The sequence below is a fragment of the Meles meles genome, chromosome 3 (assembly GCF_922984935.1).
Source record: "Meles meles chromosome 3, mMelMel3.1 paternal haplotype, whole genome shotgun sequence".
In the NCBI taxonomy this organism is placed as follows: Eukaryota; Metazoa; Chordata; class Mammalia; order Carnivora; family Mustelidae; genus Meles; species Meles meles.
This window is the reverse complement of record NC_060068.1, coordinates 124,684,882-124,707,215: the sequence shown is the minus strand read 5'-3', so window position 1 is coordinate 124,707,215 and position 22,334 is coordinate 124,684,882. Positions and strand designations below refer to the sequence as shown.

General features: G+C 44.5%; 1 protein-coding gene across 1 annotated transcript in view; it reads right to left on the bottom strand.

Moving 5' to 3' along the window:
• SLIT3 (slit guidance ligand 3) overlaps positions 1–22,334 on the bottom strand; it is a 597,085-nt gene that overhangs the window by 540,297 nt on the left and 34,454 nt on the right. Inside the window, exons 2-3 of the mRNA XM_045999729.1 lie at positions 10,836–10,907; positions 4,598–4,669 (exon numbers count right to left, since the gene is read on the bottom strand). Of these exons, the coding sequence (XP_045855685.1) occupies positions 4,598–4,669; positions 10,836–10,907 (144 nt within the window). The remainder of the gene's footprint in view (positions 1–4,597; positions 4,670–10,835; positions 10,908–22,334) is intronic.

Below are 22,334 nucleotides of genomic sequence, written 5' to 3'. Positions count from 1 at the left end.
TCAGCTCAGGTCGTAATCCCAGTGTCGTGGGATTGAGCTCCACATTGGGGCTCCCTGCTCAGCAGGGAGCCTGCTTCTCCCTCTCCCTCTGGTCTTCCACTCACACTAGTTCTAATTCTTTCACTAGTTTTGTGTGCTCTCTCTCTCTCTCAAATAAATAATCTTAAAAAAATAAAAGTCTATTTTATGTAGTATTAATAAAGCCACAGCATCCTTCTTTCGGTTAGTATTTTCATTTCTTTTCCATCCTTTTACTTTCAATTTTTCTCTATCTTCTTGTTTGATGTTTGTCTTCTTAAGAAGCATATAATTAGGGGCGCCTGGGTGGCTCAGTGGTTTAAGCTGCTGCCTTCAGCTCAGGTCATGATCTCAGGGTCCTGGGATCGAGTCCCGCGTCGGGCTCTCTGCTTGGCAGGGAGCCTGCTTCCTCCTCTCTCTCTCTCTCTCTCTCTGCCTGCCTCTCTCCCTACTTGTGATCTCTATCTGTCAAATAAATAAATAAAATCTTTAAAAAAAAAAAAGAAGCATATAATTACTGTTTGTTTTTTATCCACTCTGTCTTTTAAGTAGAGGATTAATACATTTACATACACAATAATTATGATGTTTTTGTGTTTAAGATCATCATCTTACTATTTGTTTTCTCTTTGTCTCATTTGTTCAATGTTCCTTTTTCTTTCCTTTATCCCTTATTTGAATTAACTGTATTTTTCTTTGTATCATTCTATGTCCTTACTCCCTCTATTAGGTTATTATGTTGTTTAAACTGTTTTCTTTTTTTTAGAGGTTATCCTACAAGTTGCAACATGCATCCTTGATTTAATAAGGCAATAAACGTTTATGCTATTTTCACTTCCTGGACAATTCAAAGATCTTAGAACACTTATACTCCATTGACCTCCCAACTTTTTGCTACTGTTTCTATCTGAAGTGTCTTTTAATCTACAACAGTTAGTTCCCATCTCATTCATGACATTTTTGAAGAGACCAAGGCAGTTGTCTTGTAAAATGTTCCATCTATAGGATTTACTTTTTCCTCTTAGTTTCATTTAACTTGGTCCTCTATCCTGTCTACTCTTCAGAAACCAAAAGTGAGATGTAGCTAAATTAGATGTAGGGGAGAGATACTTAGCAACAATACTTTAAAGCCCATGTTTTGAATTATATATTGTCACATCAAGGACACAGTAATTCTAACTTTGAAAAATTGTTGTATGGATTAAATGAGATGGCCTATGTCAAGTGTCTATAATACCATCTGATACATAGTAGGTAAAGAGCAGAATTTCTCAACCTCAGCACTGTTAACACTCTGAACCCAGTAATTTTCTGTTGTGGGAGCTGTCCTGTGCATTGTAGGATGTTCTGTGCTTCAGCAGCATTCCTGACCTCTACCCTTTATATACCAGCAGCATATTCCTGTTGTCAACAACCTAAAATATCTCGAGACATTGCCAAGTGTCCCCTGGGTGGGAGGTGGGGGGAATTGGTTCCAGTTCAGAGCCATTAGTATAGAACAAAAACCCAAGTATTTGATAAGTATTCCACAAGTACTTATTATCATGCCTTGTGCAAAGCTTTGAGATTAAGACCTAATGAAACATGATTTCTGACTTCAACATACTCGTGGTTTTGGAGAGAGACAATAGGCAAATAGGGAATTAACAGACTGCATGATAAACGCTGTGATAAGGACAATCACTGTTGTATGTGAGGAGAGGCACACAACTTAGTCTGCAGCAGAGGCCATTTCATGCAATAATGGAGAACTCTGACTGGAGACCTGAGGGACAGATTTCTCTCCCCTTTCCCAGGAAGGCTCAAGAGAACAAAGGAATAAAGGCCATTCATAATGAAAATCAATACTTCAGAAATGAATTATCAAAACCCATATAATTTCCAGGCTCTATTTCAGAGTATGATCGATACAGATAAATCTACTACCAAATATAGAGACACCAGTAAGGTGAGTCAGGAGTGGGAGCTACAGATGACACCATCGGCCATCTTCTTCTTCAGCTGTTAGCTGCAGACACGTTCAGTTTTCCCATTCTATAGCTCTCAGTCTGTTTGGGGACACAACGGATAAGCAACACCAGATTAACAAGTCAGGATAATGTCACACACACCCTCTCTCGCTGACACTGGAAAGCCTTAACTAAGGGGGCCCATCCAACCGTGCATACTGGTCCAGCCACCTATGCTTTCATTTTCCTTCCTGCCCAAGTACTTCTTCAAATCACTTGCAGTATAAATCAGAGACAGGTTACCTGTTTGCTCATTCTGTGTCCTCTACTTCCCGGACATACAGCCTGACTACCTTAACCAGCCTCTTCTGCAGCATACTGTGGCCATGTGAACAATTCCTAATCCAAGGTATGTAACAGTGGAAGTCATATGTAGTCCAGGTCTGGCCCCCCAGAAACCTCCCATGTGCAATCCTTCATGCTGTTTTCCCTTCCAGTGGTTTGATTCAGACACACATTGGTTCCCTGGTAGCCACTGTTTAAAGATGGCAGAGCCGAGGAGTGAAAGGAGCCTGTGTTCTTGAGTCTCCCCTTGGAGGAGAGAGGCCCAGCAACCAAGAACACCCTTCCTGGGTTGGATTTGAACGAGAAGTCAACTTCTGCATTCAGCCGTGAGAGCTGAGGGTTTATCTAGTAGAGCAGTGAGCGTTTGCCTCCTATTACACAAACACGGAGAAACAGCCAGGTTTACCCTGCGACTGCAAGCCGCTGGGCCTGGCAGACGTGCACGGGAGTTCTGCTGTGTTCACCAACCCGAAGAAAAGCGCCTTTCTGCCAGCATATTTCCCTGATATTCCCCGGAGCTAAGTGGGTATTTGAGAGCCTATTCGCGGAGCCATTGCTAAAGATCACACTTCATCTAATGTCCGCAGCACAGAAATATGAAAGGCCGTGGGCTTTGATGTCAGACAGATGTGGCTTTGAATCTTGGCTCCCCACCCCCAACCCCTGACAATTCTTTGGCTTCAACTCCCTGGGCCTCTGTTTCTTCATCTGCAAAATGAGGGTAATAACACCTCATAGGAATTTCGTGGGGATAAACCAACAGATAGCATACAAAATATCGGCATAGTTCCAAGCATGTCCAAGGTACTCAATGATCAATTAGTTCCCTCCCCACAATCATGAAATGAATAAATTAGCAGTTGATTTACCTTCTAATCAGAAGACTAAGCAAGATGTGGCCTTTTCACAAAGAACTGTATATTTACGCTTCCATAGAAATGTTTACTACCTCATACAAAAAGAACCAGGTTCAACAAATACTTTTATCTTTTTCCCTTAGTCTAAATAAGGAGAATTTAGGTTTGAAGCAACTTAAAAATATAAGCATAAACAGAGGCAGTATTCATTATTTTTAGAACTCTTTTCCTTTATAAGAAATAAGTGTCATATTTTTAAACCAACAACAGAAACATATGCTGACCTTTGACCCAGATGGAGAGCAATAAAGGAGAGGGTTCACACAAAGCAGGGGGAGTACTGGGTTCTGCTGGATAATACCCGTGTCGCCCCAGCTGCAGTGAGTCCAAGGGAAAAGGTGGCAGAGGACAAAGCCAACACGTTGGTGGCAGGCCCTCCACCTGACCATCTCTGCAGATGAGATTTGGTGACAGGACAGGTAACTCGAGCAGGATCCTTCTAGGGAGGCTGCTGGAGCAGTGAGTTGTGGCAGCCCTGCACCCCAACTGCAGGAGAAAGAGGCTGAAATGTCAGGCCAACCAGGATGCAGAGGGAAACGTGGAAGAGAACCGCCCACCGGCATGACTAAGTACTCTTGGGGACAGGCCCCACTTAGAGGGCAGGAAGCAAATATCCAGATGTTATAAGCTGCCAGATGTAATTAACTGAGGAAAGGTGAAGCTGCCCACTTAACCATCTAAGCAGCAGCCCCATCCGAGAAACCCAAGAGTTTTCTGCAAAAGCATTAATCATCACAACAAATGGAGGCTCCATCCATCTCCATCCCCACTGTCTTCGTCTCTCCCTCTGATAGAATAGCAGCCTATTTTTAAACCCTGGCACCACATTCTCTTGTGGAAACATGTGGGCTTCCTGACAGGCTGATGCTCAGAGGAGATGCAGGCACACTGAAGGTCCTGCCCACTCTCCCGTCCTTGCTCTCCCCTGAGGGGTGGGGGCGGCTCTGGGAGGAGGGGGCATCGAAATAGCGAGTGTCCAACACTGGCCTCCATGACAGCACAACCCACTGCTGGCTTCCACCCTCTGCAAAAGGGAAGAGGCTTGGGCAAGGACCAGCGCCATGTACAGATATCGATAGCAACAGCTAAAGCCTGGGAAGAAGAAAAATAAACCCCAGATGCCAATTCTAGCATCTTTTAAAGAGAAGGAGCTTAAAAATAAAATAAAATAAAGAGAAAGAGTTTAAAAGGATCTCCGTGTCTCTTTAACATGGATCTGATATGCTTTAAATAAAAGAGCAAACATTTCATTAAGCATTGGAGACTTTTTTTTTTTTTTTTTGGCAAGGTCGCAATGAAGTCAATTTACCAAAAAAAAAAAAAAAAAAAAAGATGACTTTTCAAGAAAGGAGGTTGTATTATACTTACAATCGTTCCAGCTGCTTCAAATCCTGGAAGGCGCCTCTCTCGATGACGCTGACCTGGTTGTCTTCCAGATGCCTAGAACCAAAGAAACAGCAGTGGTCAAGGACAAGGAGCCTGAAGGGTCTTCGTGCTAGGCTCGGGGCCCAGCAGGCAGGGTCACTCAGCCCCTCCCACAACACTCTGCCCCACCCCCCTACCCCCAGCCAGGATCAGTCTGGTGGGACAAGATAATTCACATGCCAGCTTGGTGTCACGGTAACCAGGGTTTCGCCGCCTGCACACTTCTACCTGACAGATTGGTTTCCATGCCTCTATTTTAAGAATGTTCTCAGCAAATGTCCCCCCAAGCACTGCAGGATGTTGCACAGAAAAAGAAGAGGTGAAAGCAGCTTCTTATAAAAACCACACAGATATTCAGCATCTCTTCCCTTGGAGCTCCCTCCTCTAGGGATGTAAAAATACTTCACTAAAGAGGGCCTTCTCTGTGTACTCTGTCTGTGGGTCACCTAGTAGAAAGGATGACCTTACTGTTGGACAACAGCCTGTGCCAGGAACTCTCCTCACCCAGAGCCTGGCTATTCCCAACCTGAGGGTGATGGTCACAAAAGCTAGTCCAGCCACAGACTCCGCTGACCTCCAAAGTCCTCCATGCAGATGATTAAAAACCTAAACACTTTGCTTAAGTGAGGCTGATTCAAGGATGTAGCATATCCTAAGAGCGGAGTATACAATGAAACATTTGTTCCCCTAACTTACACACACACACACACACACACACAATATGGCAGCTTAAAGTGGATTAGCTTTAGGCTAAGGGAAGCAATGAGGGAAGGAAAGCAATGAGGTTGCCCAGTTTTCATCCAGGACCAATCCTGCTGGCTGAATGAGACTGAGGGGGATGCAGCTGTGTTTGAAAGATGAGTCTTTGGAAGCTGGGTGCCCCTGGATTAGGCGGAAGGAGAGGTGTCTCGAGCACCTAAAGGAAAAGTAGAAGGATGGGAGGCAGCTTTAAGGAAGCTTGGCCTTCATCTCAAAATGATTCCATCCATGCCAGACCCACAGCTCCGAGGCATTTCATAATCTCTGTACTTCTTGAGCTTAACCCTGGGGTCCTGGTGTTTATTTTCAAGTTCATCTTCCCCACGATGCCTAAGGACTAAGAGGGTAAGAACTTCTGTTTATTATCATACTCTTCACCCTAACACCGTTGCCTAGTGCAGCAGTCACTTCATAAAGGCTTTTCAATAATGAAAAACTAAAGATGCCTTGGGGCCGCAAAACACATGATTTTCTATCAAGGGAAAGGCTAGTCTAGGGCATATGACACGTCTGACTCAGACTACCAGAGCAATAAGGGATTTTGTTTGGGTTCAATGACATTTTACATTTTTGGTGAGTTTTTTGCAAACAATTAAAAATCAATATCACACACACACACACACAGAGCCATATCACAAAAGAAACTCCTTTTGAAAACCCAGCTCCTATATTTCCAAATACCGACAACTGGTGGGAACTGAGTATGGGGTCAGGCAAGGCACAAGAGCCTCTCAGTCTGCCTCAGTCCTCATACACTCGGGTTCATATCTTCATGTTGCTCTGGCCCCTTACCATCTTCTCACTTAACAGATGTGGACATCATGAAGCAGGGAGGCTAAGAGACTTGCTCAGGGAGAAATTATTCTGATAAAGTGACACAGTCAACTAGGACAGGTTCTCTAACCCCCAGCTTAGTGTGCTCGCCAAATCTCGTGTAAAACCCCTGTCTTGCTTTCTTACCAGTGATGGTGTGACACTGGGTTATCCAGTCAACCTCTCAGGGACTCCGTTTCCTCATTTGTAAAATTAAAAAAAAAAAATCTCCTAAGTCCTTGTGAGGGTAAAAATGGAATAAAGTGTGCAAATTATCTAGTCCAGGATCTGGAGTACAATCAGAGGCTTAATAAATGTTCTTTTTCCTTCCCTTGTCTTTCCCTCTATTCTGCCATATGGCAAGGAGGGCCTTGGAAGGCCAACAGACTCACACTAGCACATCTTGCTAAACAGGGAACCAGTTCAATTATTAGTGACTGGGGATTTGTTTAGCTGGGTTTTTACTATCAATCAATCCGCAGCGCTTGTTGTCATAAGTTCCCAATTATAACAAAGAGCAACACTACAGTGATTGAGTGTGATATTCTTGCTGGGTTTCTGAAGGAGTTTAACTCCAACCGCTGATGAATCTTTTAGTTCTGTACTAATTAACCTAACACTACCAGCTTCTTTCAGAAAGCCAAAAAAAGCAAAGACATCTGTATTAGATATCTGCCCCTTTTCTACTTTGCTCAGGCTCAGGGAGGCTAATTTTTAATCACTTCGAGAAGCTTCCTGGACTCTGATTTCCAGCTGAAGGAGCCCATGGAAGGAACCAGCAGAGAATGAGAGGGTGGGGTGGAGGGAGATCCTGGGATTTATTCCCACCTCCTTCCCAGCCAAGTAACTTCAGATTGACTGTGTCCCTCTACCTAAGACCACAGATCCTGCCAGGTAGTTCCTACCTTGGTGGGACATTTGAGGCCCAGAGGACTGGTGTACCTCCTTGTTGCTAGCCCCAGGAAACAGCACCACGTCTTCTTGGTTTCTCTTAACTTTGCCCACACCTTTGTAAATAATTCCTTATTTAGCTCTCCTTATTTGTCCTGAGTGAGTGTTATCTCTTTCCTGCTGGAATCCTGGCAAGTAAGGTAACTGAGGGTCCCTTTCTAGATCTACTTCCTAGAGCCTATGAGAGTCTAGCCTAATACCTGACTTTTAAAGGTGCAATAAATAGCCAACATCTGATGAACGATCGAACGAACGATCAAACGAATGAAGCAGCTGGGAGCCTTCCATCCAAACTTGCAGGCTGAGATGCAGTACAGGAGCTTGGGCTAATGCCATTGATATCGCTCTCATTCCACTGACCAGATGCAGGCAGTCAGGGATCCAGGAAAGGTTGGATGCCCAGAAAGACTGTCCATGGTTTGAGTCTGTTCTGAGTTAGAGACACACAGACTGTGCTCATTTTCACCTCTTTTAGCATTGATTTTTTTTAGTTTTAACACAGGATCAAAATCGGAAATCGCCCCATGTGATGATGGCTGGGGAGGAGTTTAACTCTTTTTTATTAACCTCATTTGGGATAAAGCTGGCTCCCACATTGTGGGCATAGCAGAGTTCTTGCAACAGACTACTAAGAAACGAAATGTAATTGATAACACCAGAAGGGATCTTTTCCTGCTCTCACCCTGTGGGAGAAAGAATTGTTATGGGCAATTCTTCTATCTTCTCCTTAAATGTACTTTATTTGGGGTAAATTGCCTTGGGATGAGACCAAAGTCCCCCAATCTCCATTTCATCTGCTTTTGCCCATTCACTTGCACTATATTAAAAGTTCTGCATGGAAATAGGTGGCAAGCTCAAATTATTCAAGACTATTGAGTCTTTCCTGGCTTCACTATAAATTGTAAATAAGAAACAGATATAGGGAATGTGCCAAGGTGTGATGAAAGCTTTTCAAAAAAGATAGTTGTCTAGGTTACTCAGCTAAAAAGAATAGATTGAGGGAAAATATGGTTTAAGTGTCTGGGTATTTTACTGGTGTGAGAAAGCATTTTGGCTATCCCACCTAACAGATCCTTTCACAGTAATAAAGGGCCACTTGAATGGGATTGTCTTTGAGTTGATAAGGAAGACAATGAAACACAGTATATTAACAGAGTCTGTAAAGGGGAGGGGGGAGGGGGAGTGTTTTGGTGTTCTTATCAAAATAAGAAGAATATGCCAATTAAACTGGAGTCAAAGCAATGTTTTGTAGACCATCCAGAGGATATTAATACAATCTTTTGTGATTATTTTAAACTTTCTATTTGCAGAGAGCAGATATGGAAATTGGAATTTTTATTAGCCTTTTTGATGTAATGGTAAGAAAATCAAAGGGTTTTCTTTTCTGACTTGGTTAGAAAATGAAGCATTAGGTGAAATTTCTGACTTGTATGAAAGGAAATCTCTCACAGATGCAAGGGGGGAAATGGGAACAAAGAGAGAAGTTAAATGTTTGTTTTTTAAGCTGTCAAATGGCCTGCAATCAGTTTATTGCCTCTATCACTCCAATAAAAGTTACTCTAAAACGGAGCCACGGAAGTTGCTCAACCCACCCCAGTCTCAATTCTGACCCCCACGCATCTCCTGAGAGCTGCCGGTCATTTGACAGACATAGGACTGCTTAGGGCAAAAGACTCGCCAGAGGGTAGAGGCACCCCCTCCTTCCCCCCGCCTTTTCCTCCTGAGGATGGTGAGAGGAGTATGAACATGCCACAGTTGGAGAATATATCAAGGAGGAAACATCTGGTATCTGGAGGCCCAATATACAGATCCTAGTGTCCCCACACACTGGTGTTCAGGGAAACTCAGGTAAGCCGCTTACTTGCACATCAGGGCTGCATTTATAAGACGGGGCGACTACCGCTTCTTGGTTTTCAAAAATTTCTATAATGCAAATGGATAGCAGTTTTCCACAGAGTTTAGAAAGCACACGTTCCGGGTTCTGATTTCTCCTTGCCATGTGAAGCTGGGACAACTTAACCAACTGTGCCTCTGTTTCTTCTGCGCGGACAGGAGTTACTAACCATATAACACAGGGCTTGGTCTGCGAAAGGTACCATATATCTGCTGGTTATCCTCACCATTGTTACCAACAACTACTTCTCCATCAGAAAAGCAATGCTATACAAGTAATAGTCCACAGGTTGCAGTGAGAATAAACAGACTTTGTGAAAATGTTAAAACCATAGAGTGTTAACTGTGCTACCGTGAGCATTAGGAGGACTTCTGACTGTTATGGGTGGAATTATATCCACCCCTGTAAATTCCTATGCTGATGTCCCAATTCCTAAGCTATCATAATGTGCCCTTATTTGGAGATACTGTCATCACTGAGGTAAGTCAGTTAAAATGGGGTCATTAGGGTGTGCACTAATCCAATAGAATGGTGTCCCTTATGACAAGGAAAAATGTGAACAGAGACCGCACAGGAGGAGGACAGTATGAGAGACTCAGGGAGAAGACAACCATCTAGAAACCAGGGATCCCCCCAAGAAGCTAGAAGAGGGGCTGGATCCGATCCTCCCCCTCAGCCCTCAAAAGGAACCAACCCCATTGACACCCTGATTTTGGATTTCTGACCTCAGAAACTGTGAGACAATACATTCTGTTGTTCAAGCCACCCACTGTGTGGTTCTACTGAACTAGGGCTGAACACATGAAAAAACTGAGGTCCAAACAGCTATAGTGATGCCCCCAAAATCACATGGGCAGTTAATTTTGATGTAGGACTGGAACATGGTACTTCCTACCCTACAATAAAATTCTTTGTATTACAATGGGCTCTTAGTAAAAAGAATGAGATGACTTCAGATACCAAGACTCTGGCTGCTGCTTCTAGTAGGGATTTGCCATCCACGAGTCCCTGACAGAACAAACACCAAGGCAGGGGCCAGATTGCCAGGATGATGCTCCCGGGCTGGAGTCACACCTATGGGGCAAAATCAGCCTCTGAGTAAAGCAGGAAAGAGGCTCAATTGCCTCTCTCCTGTACCCTTAAATGCCTCACACTTGCCAACGGACAAGCAGTGAGACACACATTCTTAACACTCACAGACTTAGGGATGGGTGAAGGTGTTCAATATTTAGCAAGGAAACCTGGTATTTCTTGCTCCCCTGTTGCATCAATACCCAGCTCCAATTTTGCTACCTGTCTCTGTACAGCTGTGCCTACAGAGCAGGGGCTCGGACCCTGCCTGATTCTCTCCCTCCCTTCTCCTCTCCTCTCCAGTAAGCAACAGGATAAGTAACTTTCCTTCTGATACTCTTTTAACCGCACAGGCTGGAGAAGGAATTAGAATCTCTATGAAGAGTAGCATGGTTAGTCAAGCTGGCATTGCTGTCATCCTAGAAGTTGGGATGTTGATTTATTTGTGTAGAGCCTTCTGTTTTCCGTGTCACTGGAACTGACTTCCTCCACTGGTCTAGCGCAGCCAGCAGCATGGAGACACAGAATGAGATACCTGTGAACACCCGGGTACACTAACGAAGGATTTTCTGTTGCAGAATGGTACATTCCTGTCACCCAGAGCAGAGGGGGGTGATGTCAGGGCAGCAGAACATTTTCACAAGGCCGAAGAGCTGAAAATGAAAATGCATCAAAGAGCCCTGTGTTACTTACAAGACTCGGAGGTTCTTGAGCCCAGCGAAGTCCATCTTGGTGATCCTGGTAATGTTATTTCTGTCCAGGTCACTGCAATAGAGAGCAAATTTGGGTCAGATTTTTTTGCAGGTTACACTTACGGTCTATTCAACTCGAGCGGGCTTGAAGGAATGTTGCTTGTTAAGCAGAAGGTAATTCCAATGATTAATGTCATCCCCTGAGCATGCCCAACCAACCTTAAGGATACTGTATGGAATAAGCTACCCATTATGTAGGTAGTAGAGCCCTGCTATTTTTAGCCGTCTGACTTCTGTTGCCCCTTCTCTGGGTAACAGCTCTTTGTTTGGAAGTCCCCTCCCCCAACTCTCAGATCATGTCATGTCAGTGAGGCTGACCTCCCTTCCCAGGTCCAGACCTAAGCCAGACTAGGCTTATAAGCATCTTTACTCCCCCTGATCACAATACTTGTTTCAGGAAAGTATACATGACTCAGATTCCTAACAGCTCTCTCCCCACTGGGTTTCCAAGCTGTTCATCATTGCCATAAACCATTTTGTCACCATGAAGAGAAAGTTCTCCAGAGTCAAACAGAGACTGATTCCTGGTGCTGTCCTGTGAGGATGTGGGCCTATCCAGGCCCGAGTACTTCCTCATTTTGAAATTACTTGAGCCAATCTACCCCCACCTCCCTTATATTTTGTCTTAAAGCTGTCTGAGTTGAATTTTCTATCAGTTGAAACCAAAAGAATTTTGACTGACTCTGGTACCTACTTAGGTATTTATTTATTTTCCAGATGGTTTGCAAACTCCCTGAGGACAAAGGTAATATCTCATTTAACTTCCATAGCCTAATCTAGAGAGTATGTGCCTGGCACAGAGTAGAAGGAACTTCACTGATCTCATACATTAGGTAAAGACAGTTACATGGATTGCTCCTGCCTCAACTAGTAGGTTTACGCTCCTAAAAATGGTCCCAAAGAGAAGAATTTGCTATGGAAGGACTGAAAGCATTACAGTGGTATTTGTGTTAGGGAGAAGGGGCACCATGGGTAATGGAAAACCAGGGTTCGATAAAACCAAAGTCAAGAATGAGCCTATGAATAACTGTACATATATTCTGTGTTCACTAACATTATCTAAGACTAGATACCAAAAAAAACCCCAAACAAACCATGAACAATATGTTACAGTGCTTAATAACAATGCTGAATGACTAATTCCTATCTACCTACCATACCTTCCTGAGAAACTTCTCAGGGTTTTGGCCATATTGGACTTTCCACAAGTCACTTGTCAACAGGCTTTGCTCTTGTCCTGAACATTCAGAAACCAAGGAGGCCATTTTCCCTATCACAGATCCCCATCCACAAGGTCACTACTCCTTGGGTTTTCCTAGCCAGGGCCTGAAGCTGTCCTCCTGCAGTCAAGCCTCAGAGGGACCTGTGAGCTCTGCAGCTGTGTCAAAGGAACAGGGAAACAGTCTTCAGATTCTAGCACTTTATGAAGAGGGCTTATACTCCTGACTTGGAAAATAATACCAAAATAAAAATCAAGTGAGTCCTTGGGGAACCTCACCTGGGAACCACCTCTGTTCCTCATCCAGTTTTCCATTGCCTAAAAGAGCACTCACGTTGTTTCTTGACTAACCTGTGATGGAGAGAGGCAGTATATAGCCTCCCCAGACCAAGCTGAGGGCTGGTAAAGGAGGAGCAGGAACTACCCAGGGAAATAAAGAAAGGTCGCCTGTGTGAGAATGAGACAGCAGCGCACAGCTAGGAACGCGTGCGTGCTCATGCTCACCCTGAGTAGTATCCTCAACTCCTGTCTCAATCGGGACTGATATTTGGGGACACTGAAAACTGCAGATATGACAACGCAACTAAGGGTTTAATTACCAGGACCCAGCATGGTATCTCAGCAGCTTGCGTTGGTGGCTGTGGCACCAATATTTTCAATTAATATTTATTATGTGAAGGGGCACAAAGCGTGCTGCTGAAACACTGAGGACTTGGCGGTGGGGGGAGGGACTGGTCATGGAGTTGCCCCAGGCACACAGTCCATGTTGGGGAGGCAGAGCTTCAGGGACAAGCAGCCCTGAGTTTGAATCCCTGCCCTGACACCTGCTGAGTGACCTCTGGGCAGTTCACCTCATCTCCGAGGCTCAGCTGCTCCATTCACAAACACGGTGGTCACTTCAACCTCCAGGACTTTTATGAAAGTCGAACGAGATGACACATACACAGTGCTCACCCGGGGCACGTGTCAGAGACTCAGTCATGGCAGCTATTGTGACTATCATTAGTCGAACTACATCCTTCTTCCCCGCACCCGCCACTTCCGGCCTGAAATTCCAGCACATCGAGAGCAGCTGCCTGCACCACCCCAAACCCTGTGCCTACAAATGAATCCTTGGAACTCCAGGACACTATCTTCCTGTAGATGGAAGAGGGGTACATTTTGTGATCAATACATAGTAAAATGGCGCCCCAAGCAGCCCCCTCACGCTGCCCCTCCCTCTCACACTTCTAGGACACCTATTTCCAAATCCTCCCGGGCCTGCCAGCACACTCACTGCCCACCTGCCAGGAAGGAGGTCAGGGAGCACGTTCCTGGGCTCTGAGATGAGACAGGTCAGGGTTCAAATCTCTTCCCTACCGCCTACTCCCAGCTGTGTAAGTTTTAGTATTTTACTTAACTTGTCTGAGCCTCCATGCTTTATGTAAGCCTCTCCTACTTGCAACCTTAGAATGGCAAGGAGCATAACACCTTGACTGCAAGCATGCTTGGCTGAAAATGGGAATTAATTAAATGGACACTGAGAACAGGCTATATACCTCATGTGCCCATCGCTCCCCCAGCTCCCCTTATTCCAGTCCAGGCTACTCTGGAACTTCAACCTGATTTCTTAGCCTTCAGCCTTGGCCGTTGAGGGGATCAGAATCAGTATATCTTAGCCTCGCATGGGTTTGGAACCACCTGCAAGCATGATCACTAGGTGAGAAGCATTTCTAGCTGTGGGCTAGGGAAGTGGGGTGGTATGAAAACATGCCTGCAAGTTGTTTCATTGACAAGCCTGCCATCGAGAGGTGGAGTCTAGGTCCCTTTCCCTTGAAAGTGAGCAGACCTCATGACCGCCTAGACAAGCCTGGGGCAGGAATGATGTTGCAGAATTTCTGAGACTGGATTAGAAAAGGTAGTAAGCGACTGCCTGGCTCTCTCTTGGAGCACTTGTACAGGAGCCCTGAGCTACCATGCGGGAAGACAGAAGGCCTAGAGCCACTACTGGTAAGGCCATGTGAGAGGACCAGAGAGAGGGAGGGACAGGGAGAGACAGAGAGGTGCCAGAGGGGCCCCGGCGGTTCCACTCTGGCTTTTTGGTTGCTTCCAGCCTAGAGGTCAGGCACGTAAGTGCAAACACCTTTGAGATCTCCAGCTCCAGCTATCATCTGGCTATGACTTATGAGAAACTCTGAGCCAGATTGCCTAGCTGAACTACTCTTGAATTCCTGCTCACAGAAACTGTGAGGGAGAATATGAAAATGGGCACTGTGTCTTAAGCCTTTAAGTTTTGGAGTGATTTCCTTGGTAACAAAAGGGAGATGGAAGAGAAAGGAAGATACACATTTTGAATGTTTTATTTACCATTGACAATGGAACTCCCTTCATATGACTCTCAATGGCATGCCCTTTCTATGCTTGCCTAAGATCCCCAGTCCCGTCGTTATGGTCAAAGATGGCTCACAAGTGCAAAAAACACCCATTCTAGGAATGAAGTGGAACCGGCTCTTCCCTCAGGTTCTCAGGAGTAAAGGCTGCATAGTTACGGTTGCCCATCTCTTCAAGTGAGCCTTATGATACCATGAGAATCACCCTGGTGTTATGTTAATAACCACGGTAGTGGGTACCACTCAGTGAACGTCGTGGTAGAGACTAGCAAGCTGTCCACCAAACCATTTCTCCTCTGTCTGGTGAACACAGTGTAACATTTCTCAGTCTCCCTGGCAGGGATGGGCAACCATATGACCAAGTTCTCACTATTACACGGGCAAAGGCAATATATACTGCCTTCAGGCCTGACCAGTAACACTTCCTGTCCAATCCTCTGTGCTCTTTTTCTTCCCTCTGCTTGGGGTGAATTCAGTAAATCCAGTGGAGAACTCTAAGAAGGGCAGCCAGGAAGGGTATGAGTCCTTGAATGACTGCACAGAATAGAGACCTTCTCTCCCCTGTCTCTCTAGTTACCTACATAAAACTCAAACACATTCAAGAAATAATCTTAAAGCCGCTGAAATTTTGGGCCTGTTCGTTATAGCAGTCTACACTGACAAATGCAGTATCTTTGAGTCAGGATCTTTCCATCTTTTTTATTTTTTCTTCCTCTTCACAACAGTTCTGAATGGTGGGTGTTATTATCTTCCTTAAACAGAAAAAAATACTGAAGATAAACCTTAATAAGATCTGATGTTTGCTGGGCCCAAACTATGTACACTGTGTTAAAAACTGTATGTTCATTTTCTCTTATTCAGACACCAATCATATGTGGTAGGTACTACTATTATCCCATTTTTCACAGGAGGAAGCTGAAACATAATTTCCCCCACCCCAATCCACCTCAGATTTTACCAATAAAGCAACTTGCCATGAAGTCACACAAACAGTAAGTGGCAACAGCTGGGATGTGAACTTGGGCTCTCTGAATCGAAAGGACTTTTTTTTTTTTTTATCACATCATGCTCCTCATCTACAGCTAGACTCTAAGAATTTTCTATTACAACAGGTTAGCTGCTGACTGAGAGAAAAATGAATGAATAAATGAATAAATAGAACAGCACAGAATAGAATTTCCCATCCCATCTTAAAGAAAGCAAAGGGCACTCTTGGTGACTTCAGTGGTTCCCATTTCAGCCAAGGTGGCCCATTTCCTCTTCTGTCTCCTAGTGAGGTCTGGGTCAGTGGAGGTGCTGAGACCCTCTGCAAGCTAGACAGGGTGGGGGTGTCTTCCTGCTGTTTTTGTCCATGTCTGGTTTCTGCCATGTTGCTCATCATCTACCACATAGCCTATAAAACAGGCATTGCCATGGTAATCTCCTGCATTATTTTTCCCCATCCCAATCAGTGAATCATAAACCAATGCTGTGAGTTGCAGCTTTGTGGTATTTTCACATCTGTTTGACACCTTGGGTGGGGTGGGGAGGATGAGGAATTCAGAACAACATAGGAAAAAATGAAACAAAAATGTTCTGGGGCAGGCCACTGTCCCTAACTTGGCACACGTATATTCACATTCTTCTTTTGATTCATTCTGTGGCATTCCAGCAAAATGGTTTGGTTTTTTTGTTTTCGTTTTTTTTTTTTTTTTTTTTTTTTTTGCTGTGGCACATCTGGGAAGAGGGAGCAGTAAAAACAGTGTAATGTGGAGAAAAGGGCTTCAATACCAAACCCAGAAGATGTAGATTTCAGTTCCCTCTTCCTTCTTAGCTGTGTGGCTTTGGGAACGTTATAAACTTGTTTAACCCCAGTTGTTTGTATTATTCTTGAGACTTTTATAAAATATGACCAAGAACACCAGCTATACAGGATGACCATGAGGTTCAAGAGATAAACTATGTGAGGAACTATTCTTAAATAGCAAAATAGTAATCAGAGTAGTTAGTTTTTCACTCACAGCCAACAACTTGCAGGGAGAGGATGCAGAGGTGGAACTTAGGACTGGTGTCCAAAAAAAAAAAAAGATGTTTCCTATGATGGTGCATCTTTTTTGAATTATCAAAAAAGAGGATTCTCTAACTACAGAGTTAGAGAATACACCATCAGTTCCGATCAGACTTTAAGACCACCTGTCCCATACAGCAAGTGTCTACAGAGTGATGCCTTCTGGGTTTCAGGAAAGATGATATCTCTGTTTAAGGTAAATTTGGAAGGGTTGTCTTGCAATGAAGTAATTCCCTAACACAGGGGTATATAAGCAAAGATTAGTAGTTAACTCATGCTGGACAGGATGAACTTGTGATGGGTAGGAAGCTGGGTGACATGACCCATAAAGTCCTGATAATTTTAAGATCTAGAATTCTTGTATTTTGGGGGCCCAGAACCACGCGGGCTTAAAAATATGGCCTGGTCCTTGCCCTCAGTGTAGAATCTAGTTGAGGAGATGGACTGAGACTTCTGAGTTACTTAGAGAATAATGTTAAGAATATACAAAATTAGATGTTGAGAGATGTGGTCTAGATTCCATGGAGAGTGAGCAATCAGAGATTTGAGGTAGCTGTGAAAACAGCAGACCTGGAGCTGATGAGAAGGAAGTACACTGTGATGCGGTGGTGACAGCAAGGGCTACCATGGGGATCACAGAGAAGTAAAGGGTCTGAGGACAAGGACAGCGAACTTCTGAAAAAGGATGGTGTGATGCATTCACATGCAAAATCTCAAGGCCTAATCTGGGGAATTCTGCTTAGGAAAGTGATAAGAGGGGCCAGAATTAAGATGTCTTGTGGTCCAGCCTGACTCCTTGTTTACCGCCAGGAAAGAAAAAGTTCCAATCAAGTCAGAATAAATTAGTCAAGAGGCTTTGGTCTCCACTTCAGTTACTCGCTCTTTACCCCAGCAAGGCTAACCTGAAGGGACCACATCACAAGGCTGGCTGCTGTGCCCTCCTGCTTCACTTTGAGTTGAGCAGGAGACGGGGGAAGAAAACAGAGTGACAAGAGTATATTTATTCTTCTGGTTCTCTCCCTGAGAGGTTACTCAGTTAGCTAACGTCTCCACCAAAGATCATGACTCCTCTTCACAGTTGACCATTTCCTGGTTCCAGAACAGTTGCTTTCTCTAATCTCTTCTGGCTCAGAACGTCTCTATTGCTTCAAGTCCTGGTTCTCTGAACCACACCCAACTACTGAAATAGTCCCCTTGTACATCAATCTTCTTTACATAATCCTAACTTGAGTTTGTCTACCTATTTTCATTTTCTGACTGAAACATCATTCATGTTATTCGTTCAGTAAATTGTCTTAACCACTAAGTTTCAGGCACTATACTAGATGCTGGGACACAGGTGTAAATATGACTGACATGGTCTCCGACATTGAGCAAGTATAATGGGGAAGAAATAAAGGGTCAACTCCCACAGACTGTGCTAAACAGTCTAAACTAAGTGTCAGACTTTTTCTGTAAAGGACCAGACAGTGAATAATTTAGGTTTTTCCAGTCATATTTTTTATCACAGCTATTCAACTCAGCTCTGTAGCACAGACAATACACAAACTAATGTGTATGGCTGTGCTCCAATAAAACTTTATTTGCAAAACAGGCTGAAGGCCAGATTTGGTCTGGGAGCTACGGTTTACAGACTCCTGTTCTATATTGTGCCAGAGCTATACACAAAAGCTTACAGGAGAGGATACCAAGTTTAAAGGGTCAGAAGAAGCTTCCAGGAAAAGGTAATGTTTTAATCGAGACTTGACAAATGAGTTGGCCACAGCTAGGTTGGTTGGCATTGGAATACGTGAAAGAGAGGAATAGGATTCTAGGGAAAAGCAGCAGCATGTGTAAAAGCCCAGCGTCACTGCTTTAGGATAACTGCAAGATTTATTTGGCTGTTAAAGCATGTTACAGAGGAAAACAGGACACTCCGTTCCATCTTTCCTTTATCCCTTCTTCTCTCCCTTCCTTTTTTCCTTTTATCCTCCCTTCTTCCCTTTTTCTCTTGCTCTCTTCATCCTTCCTCTATTCCTACAATAGGCCTTCACTATATACCTACTCTGGACCTAGGTACTGTGTTTATGGCTAGGGATAGCATGTTGAACAACAAAAATTGTTCCCTTCAGGGAAGTTTTATTCTCTTGCTGAGCATGGCAGACAGACACTAGGGTGACTTACATGATCCCTATCTCCTGGTATTAGCACCCTTGAGAATCCCTTCTCCTTAAGCAAAGCAGGACCTACTGACTTGGTTTTCATTAATATAATATGGCAAAGGTGACAGGATGGTACGTCTGTGATTATATTATATACAACTTTAGTTACCATCCTGCTGGGACACCCTTCCCTTGTTACCTATGAAGAACAAGTGATCATATTAGGAGCACGTGGCAAGGCACTGAGGGCAGCCCCCACAAACAACCAACAAGGAGCTGAAGACAACCACCAAGAGCCACAAGTCTTCAATCTAACAGACTGCAATTTTGCCAATAACCTCAAGAGATCAGAAGTGCACATCCCAGTTGAGCCTTCAGATGAGACCACATCCCCCCATGAATAGCTGTGTGAGACATTGAAGCAGAGGCCCCTAGCTAACTGGAAAGTTGTTTTAAGCCAAGTTTATGGCAAGACTGTTACACACCAACAGAAAACTAACACAGGGGGACAGAGGCAACCACAGATTAACAAAAGAATTACAGACTACAAAGAAATAACTAGAAAATCATTTCAGGGTGAGGTGAGGAAAATGAAAGTGGGCACGGGAGGAGGTTGGGTGGTCAGGAGAGACCTTTGGTCTGAGCCTTGAAGAGAAAGAAGGAACCAGACAAGGGGAGAGGCTGAAGGGAGATATTTCTAAGTACAGAAGAGAATCACAAAGGCCCTGAGGACAGAAAGCATTCGGAGGGTCTAAGAAACAGAAAGGTCAGGTGACTGGAGTAGAATAACACCAAACAGGATCACAGAGGCAGGTGGCAGCCAGGCTGTGGAGCACCCAGGGGCAGCTCTCATGCCTTCAGCACTTGGAACCAGAGAAGGGGTCAAGCAAGGAAATAAATGGTTTAACAGCCCTCCACCTCTTCCCCCTGACATTAAACCTGCCCCTTTCAACCAGATGCATTTCCCCAAGATAGCAGTGCTTTTCACAGTGCAATAGCACTGCAGCTGGCTGGGTCTCACAACTGGGCTTAGCCTGCCTCACTGAATTCTTCCTTCTTTCAGTCCAAAGAGCTTTACTGAGCTTTGGGACTCTGCAAGACACTCCATCGACATTTATGTTCCTGCTACCTGCTGGCCTCTGAAGCTCTCAACATCTTTCTCCAACCAAACCCTACCCTATGTTGTGGTTTGAAATGTGTCTCCCCAAAAGACCTGTTGAAGTCCTAACTGCCAGTACCTGTAAGAGTGACCTTATCTGGAAGTAGGGTCTTTACAGATGGAATTAGTTTCAAATGAGGCCATTAGGGTGGCCCTAATCCAGTATGACTAAAGTCCTCATTAGACAACAAGATAGAGACACAAGGAGAAAGCCAGGGGACACCAGAAGCAGACACTGGATTGAGGCAGCTGCAAATCAATGAATGCCAAGGATCAGCAGCCACTACCAGAAGCTAGGGAGAGGCAAGGAAGGATTCCCCTCCACTACAGATTTCAGAGTGAGCATGGCCATATTGACTTCTTGATTTCAGACTTCTGGCCCCAGGAAGTGTGACAGAATGCATCTCTGTTGATTTAAGTCACCCAGTCTGTGGTACTTTGTGTCAGCTGCCTCATGAAACACACGGCCTCTCTTCAGGCTTTGTGAAGCACCCCTCACCCCCACCAAGCCTCCTCTCTGCAGCTTTCCCAGCCTCTCCATCCTGCACTCATCTCTCCCTTCTCTGAACTTCTGAACTTCTGCATCATTTAGCCTCTGCACAATCCATTCTGGCCTTTCATCACATTTCCTCCCACCTCGTGTGTGCTGCCTGTTTCCTGTGTGTTTGCCTCGTCTCCCAAAGGAGTGTGAAGCTCCGTGGGAGCCAAAACCACAGATCATACTCCCCTCACTTCCTCCCAGACACCTTGGATGAAGTGAGGTCCCTTGGAGACACTTAGAGAAATGTACACTAGTATTCTCTGGATGCTGGGGCAAAGAGTTTTTGTTGTGTGTGTGTGTTTTTTAAATTTTATTTTATTTTTTCATTGTTCTAAGATTCATTGTTTATGCACCACACTCAGTGCTCCATGCAATATGTGCCCTCCTTAATACCCACCACCAGGCTCACCCATCCCCTACCTCCCACCCCTCCAAAACCCTCAGTTTGTTTCTCAGAGTCCACAGTCTCTCATAGTTCGTCCCCCACTCCGATTTCCCCCAATTCACTTTTCCTCTTCTTCTCCTAATGTCCTCCATGTTACTCCTGTGTTGTTTTTTCTTAAATATTTTACATTTTGCTTCTTAGCAATGTTTTCCACAGTAAATATGTATTACTCATGTACTCTCTCCTCTCCCTGCCAAAATGTTGAAAGAAGTGGCCCAGTTGAAATTGGACTCTTCTCATGGCTAAAGTGACCAGCAGAGCTAAAGCCGTTTAAGACCTGAAGTCTGGCCCAAAGAAGAAGCTCTTTGATGGGCCTAAGGGCAGTTCTTAGAAGCTGCTCAGATGGCCCTACCCATATGGATGTCCTTCTTCTCTTTGCTTTCTCTCCCCAATCATCCATTCATCTTCCCTGATGGAAGAGAGAAAGCAATACGTGTTCAAGAATCACCAAATCACCATCCCAGTAGGTCACGTACAGCCACATTTCACTGTGGATCCCCCTCATAGAGCTTCCATCTCATGTCTCACTGCACAACAGAGACATTACTGAATTATTCTCTGACTTTTTCACTTCATCCTCATCAGTTACATAACCACATACAAGTTTAAAAACACATACACGCATTCGGGAGAGAAATGACTGAATTTGATTTAAAAAACTGGCTTCACACTACCTCAGTTGTTTGGGAACTAAGCCTCCCTGGGCTAAATTTCGGGCTTGGCAACACTCTCGCATATATAATTTTACACCTGCAAAAGTTTGCAGCCAGTGCTTTGCAGACAGCTACCTGCAGGGAGGAGAACAGCCAGACAGAGGGGCAACCTGGATAGTTGGATGTGGGGGTGGTGAGGGCTCTACAAGGAGGAGGGGCGAGTGTGGGTCTCCACTCTTCCTTTCCCTGCTGCAGGAGGACTCCCTGCTGGCCCCTGTCTCACTCTGTTCAGTCTCATGCTCCAGCATGAAGGGCATACAGGGGACATATCTAGCTCTTTGCTGGAGGCAGTAGAGTAGAACTTGCAAACTCACAGCCCATGGGCCAATTCTGGCCTGCAGACATGTTTAGTCTGGTCTTCAGTATGATTTTAGCATTTATAAACTAATTGCCAATTTGGAAGCATTTCACATACAAATCTGGAATTCTAGATTATCTCTAAGAAATCAGATGATCTGACCCCCTGGGCTTTCATGGCCACTGGAAACTGGAGCTAAGAGGCAACTGCCCATTCTGGACAAGGTATAGACTTTGCTATTCATTAGTCCCTTTCAACTGCTTCCCTCACTTATGCCACCTACGTGACCCTCACAGGCACTGGAGTTTGAGATCTCTGCTCTGGAGCATAATGCTTAAGAAAGCAGGTGCTAAAATCAAATGGGGCCTCAAATTTTATCAGACAGCAGTAATGGTTTTAGGCAAATTCCTTAACTCATCCCTAAGCTTCTCTTTTCTCACCTGTAAAATGGGTATAATAACAGTGCCTACTTCCTAGGATGTTATGAGGGGTAAATGAGATGATAAAG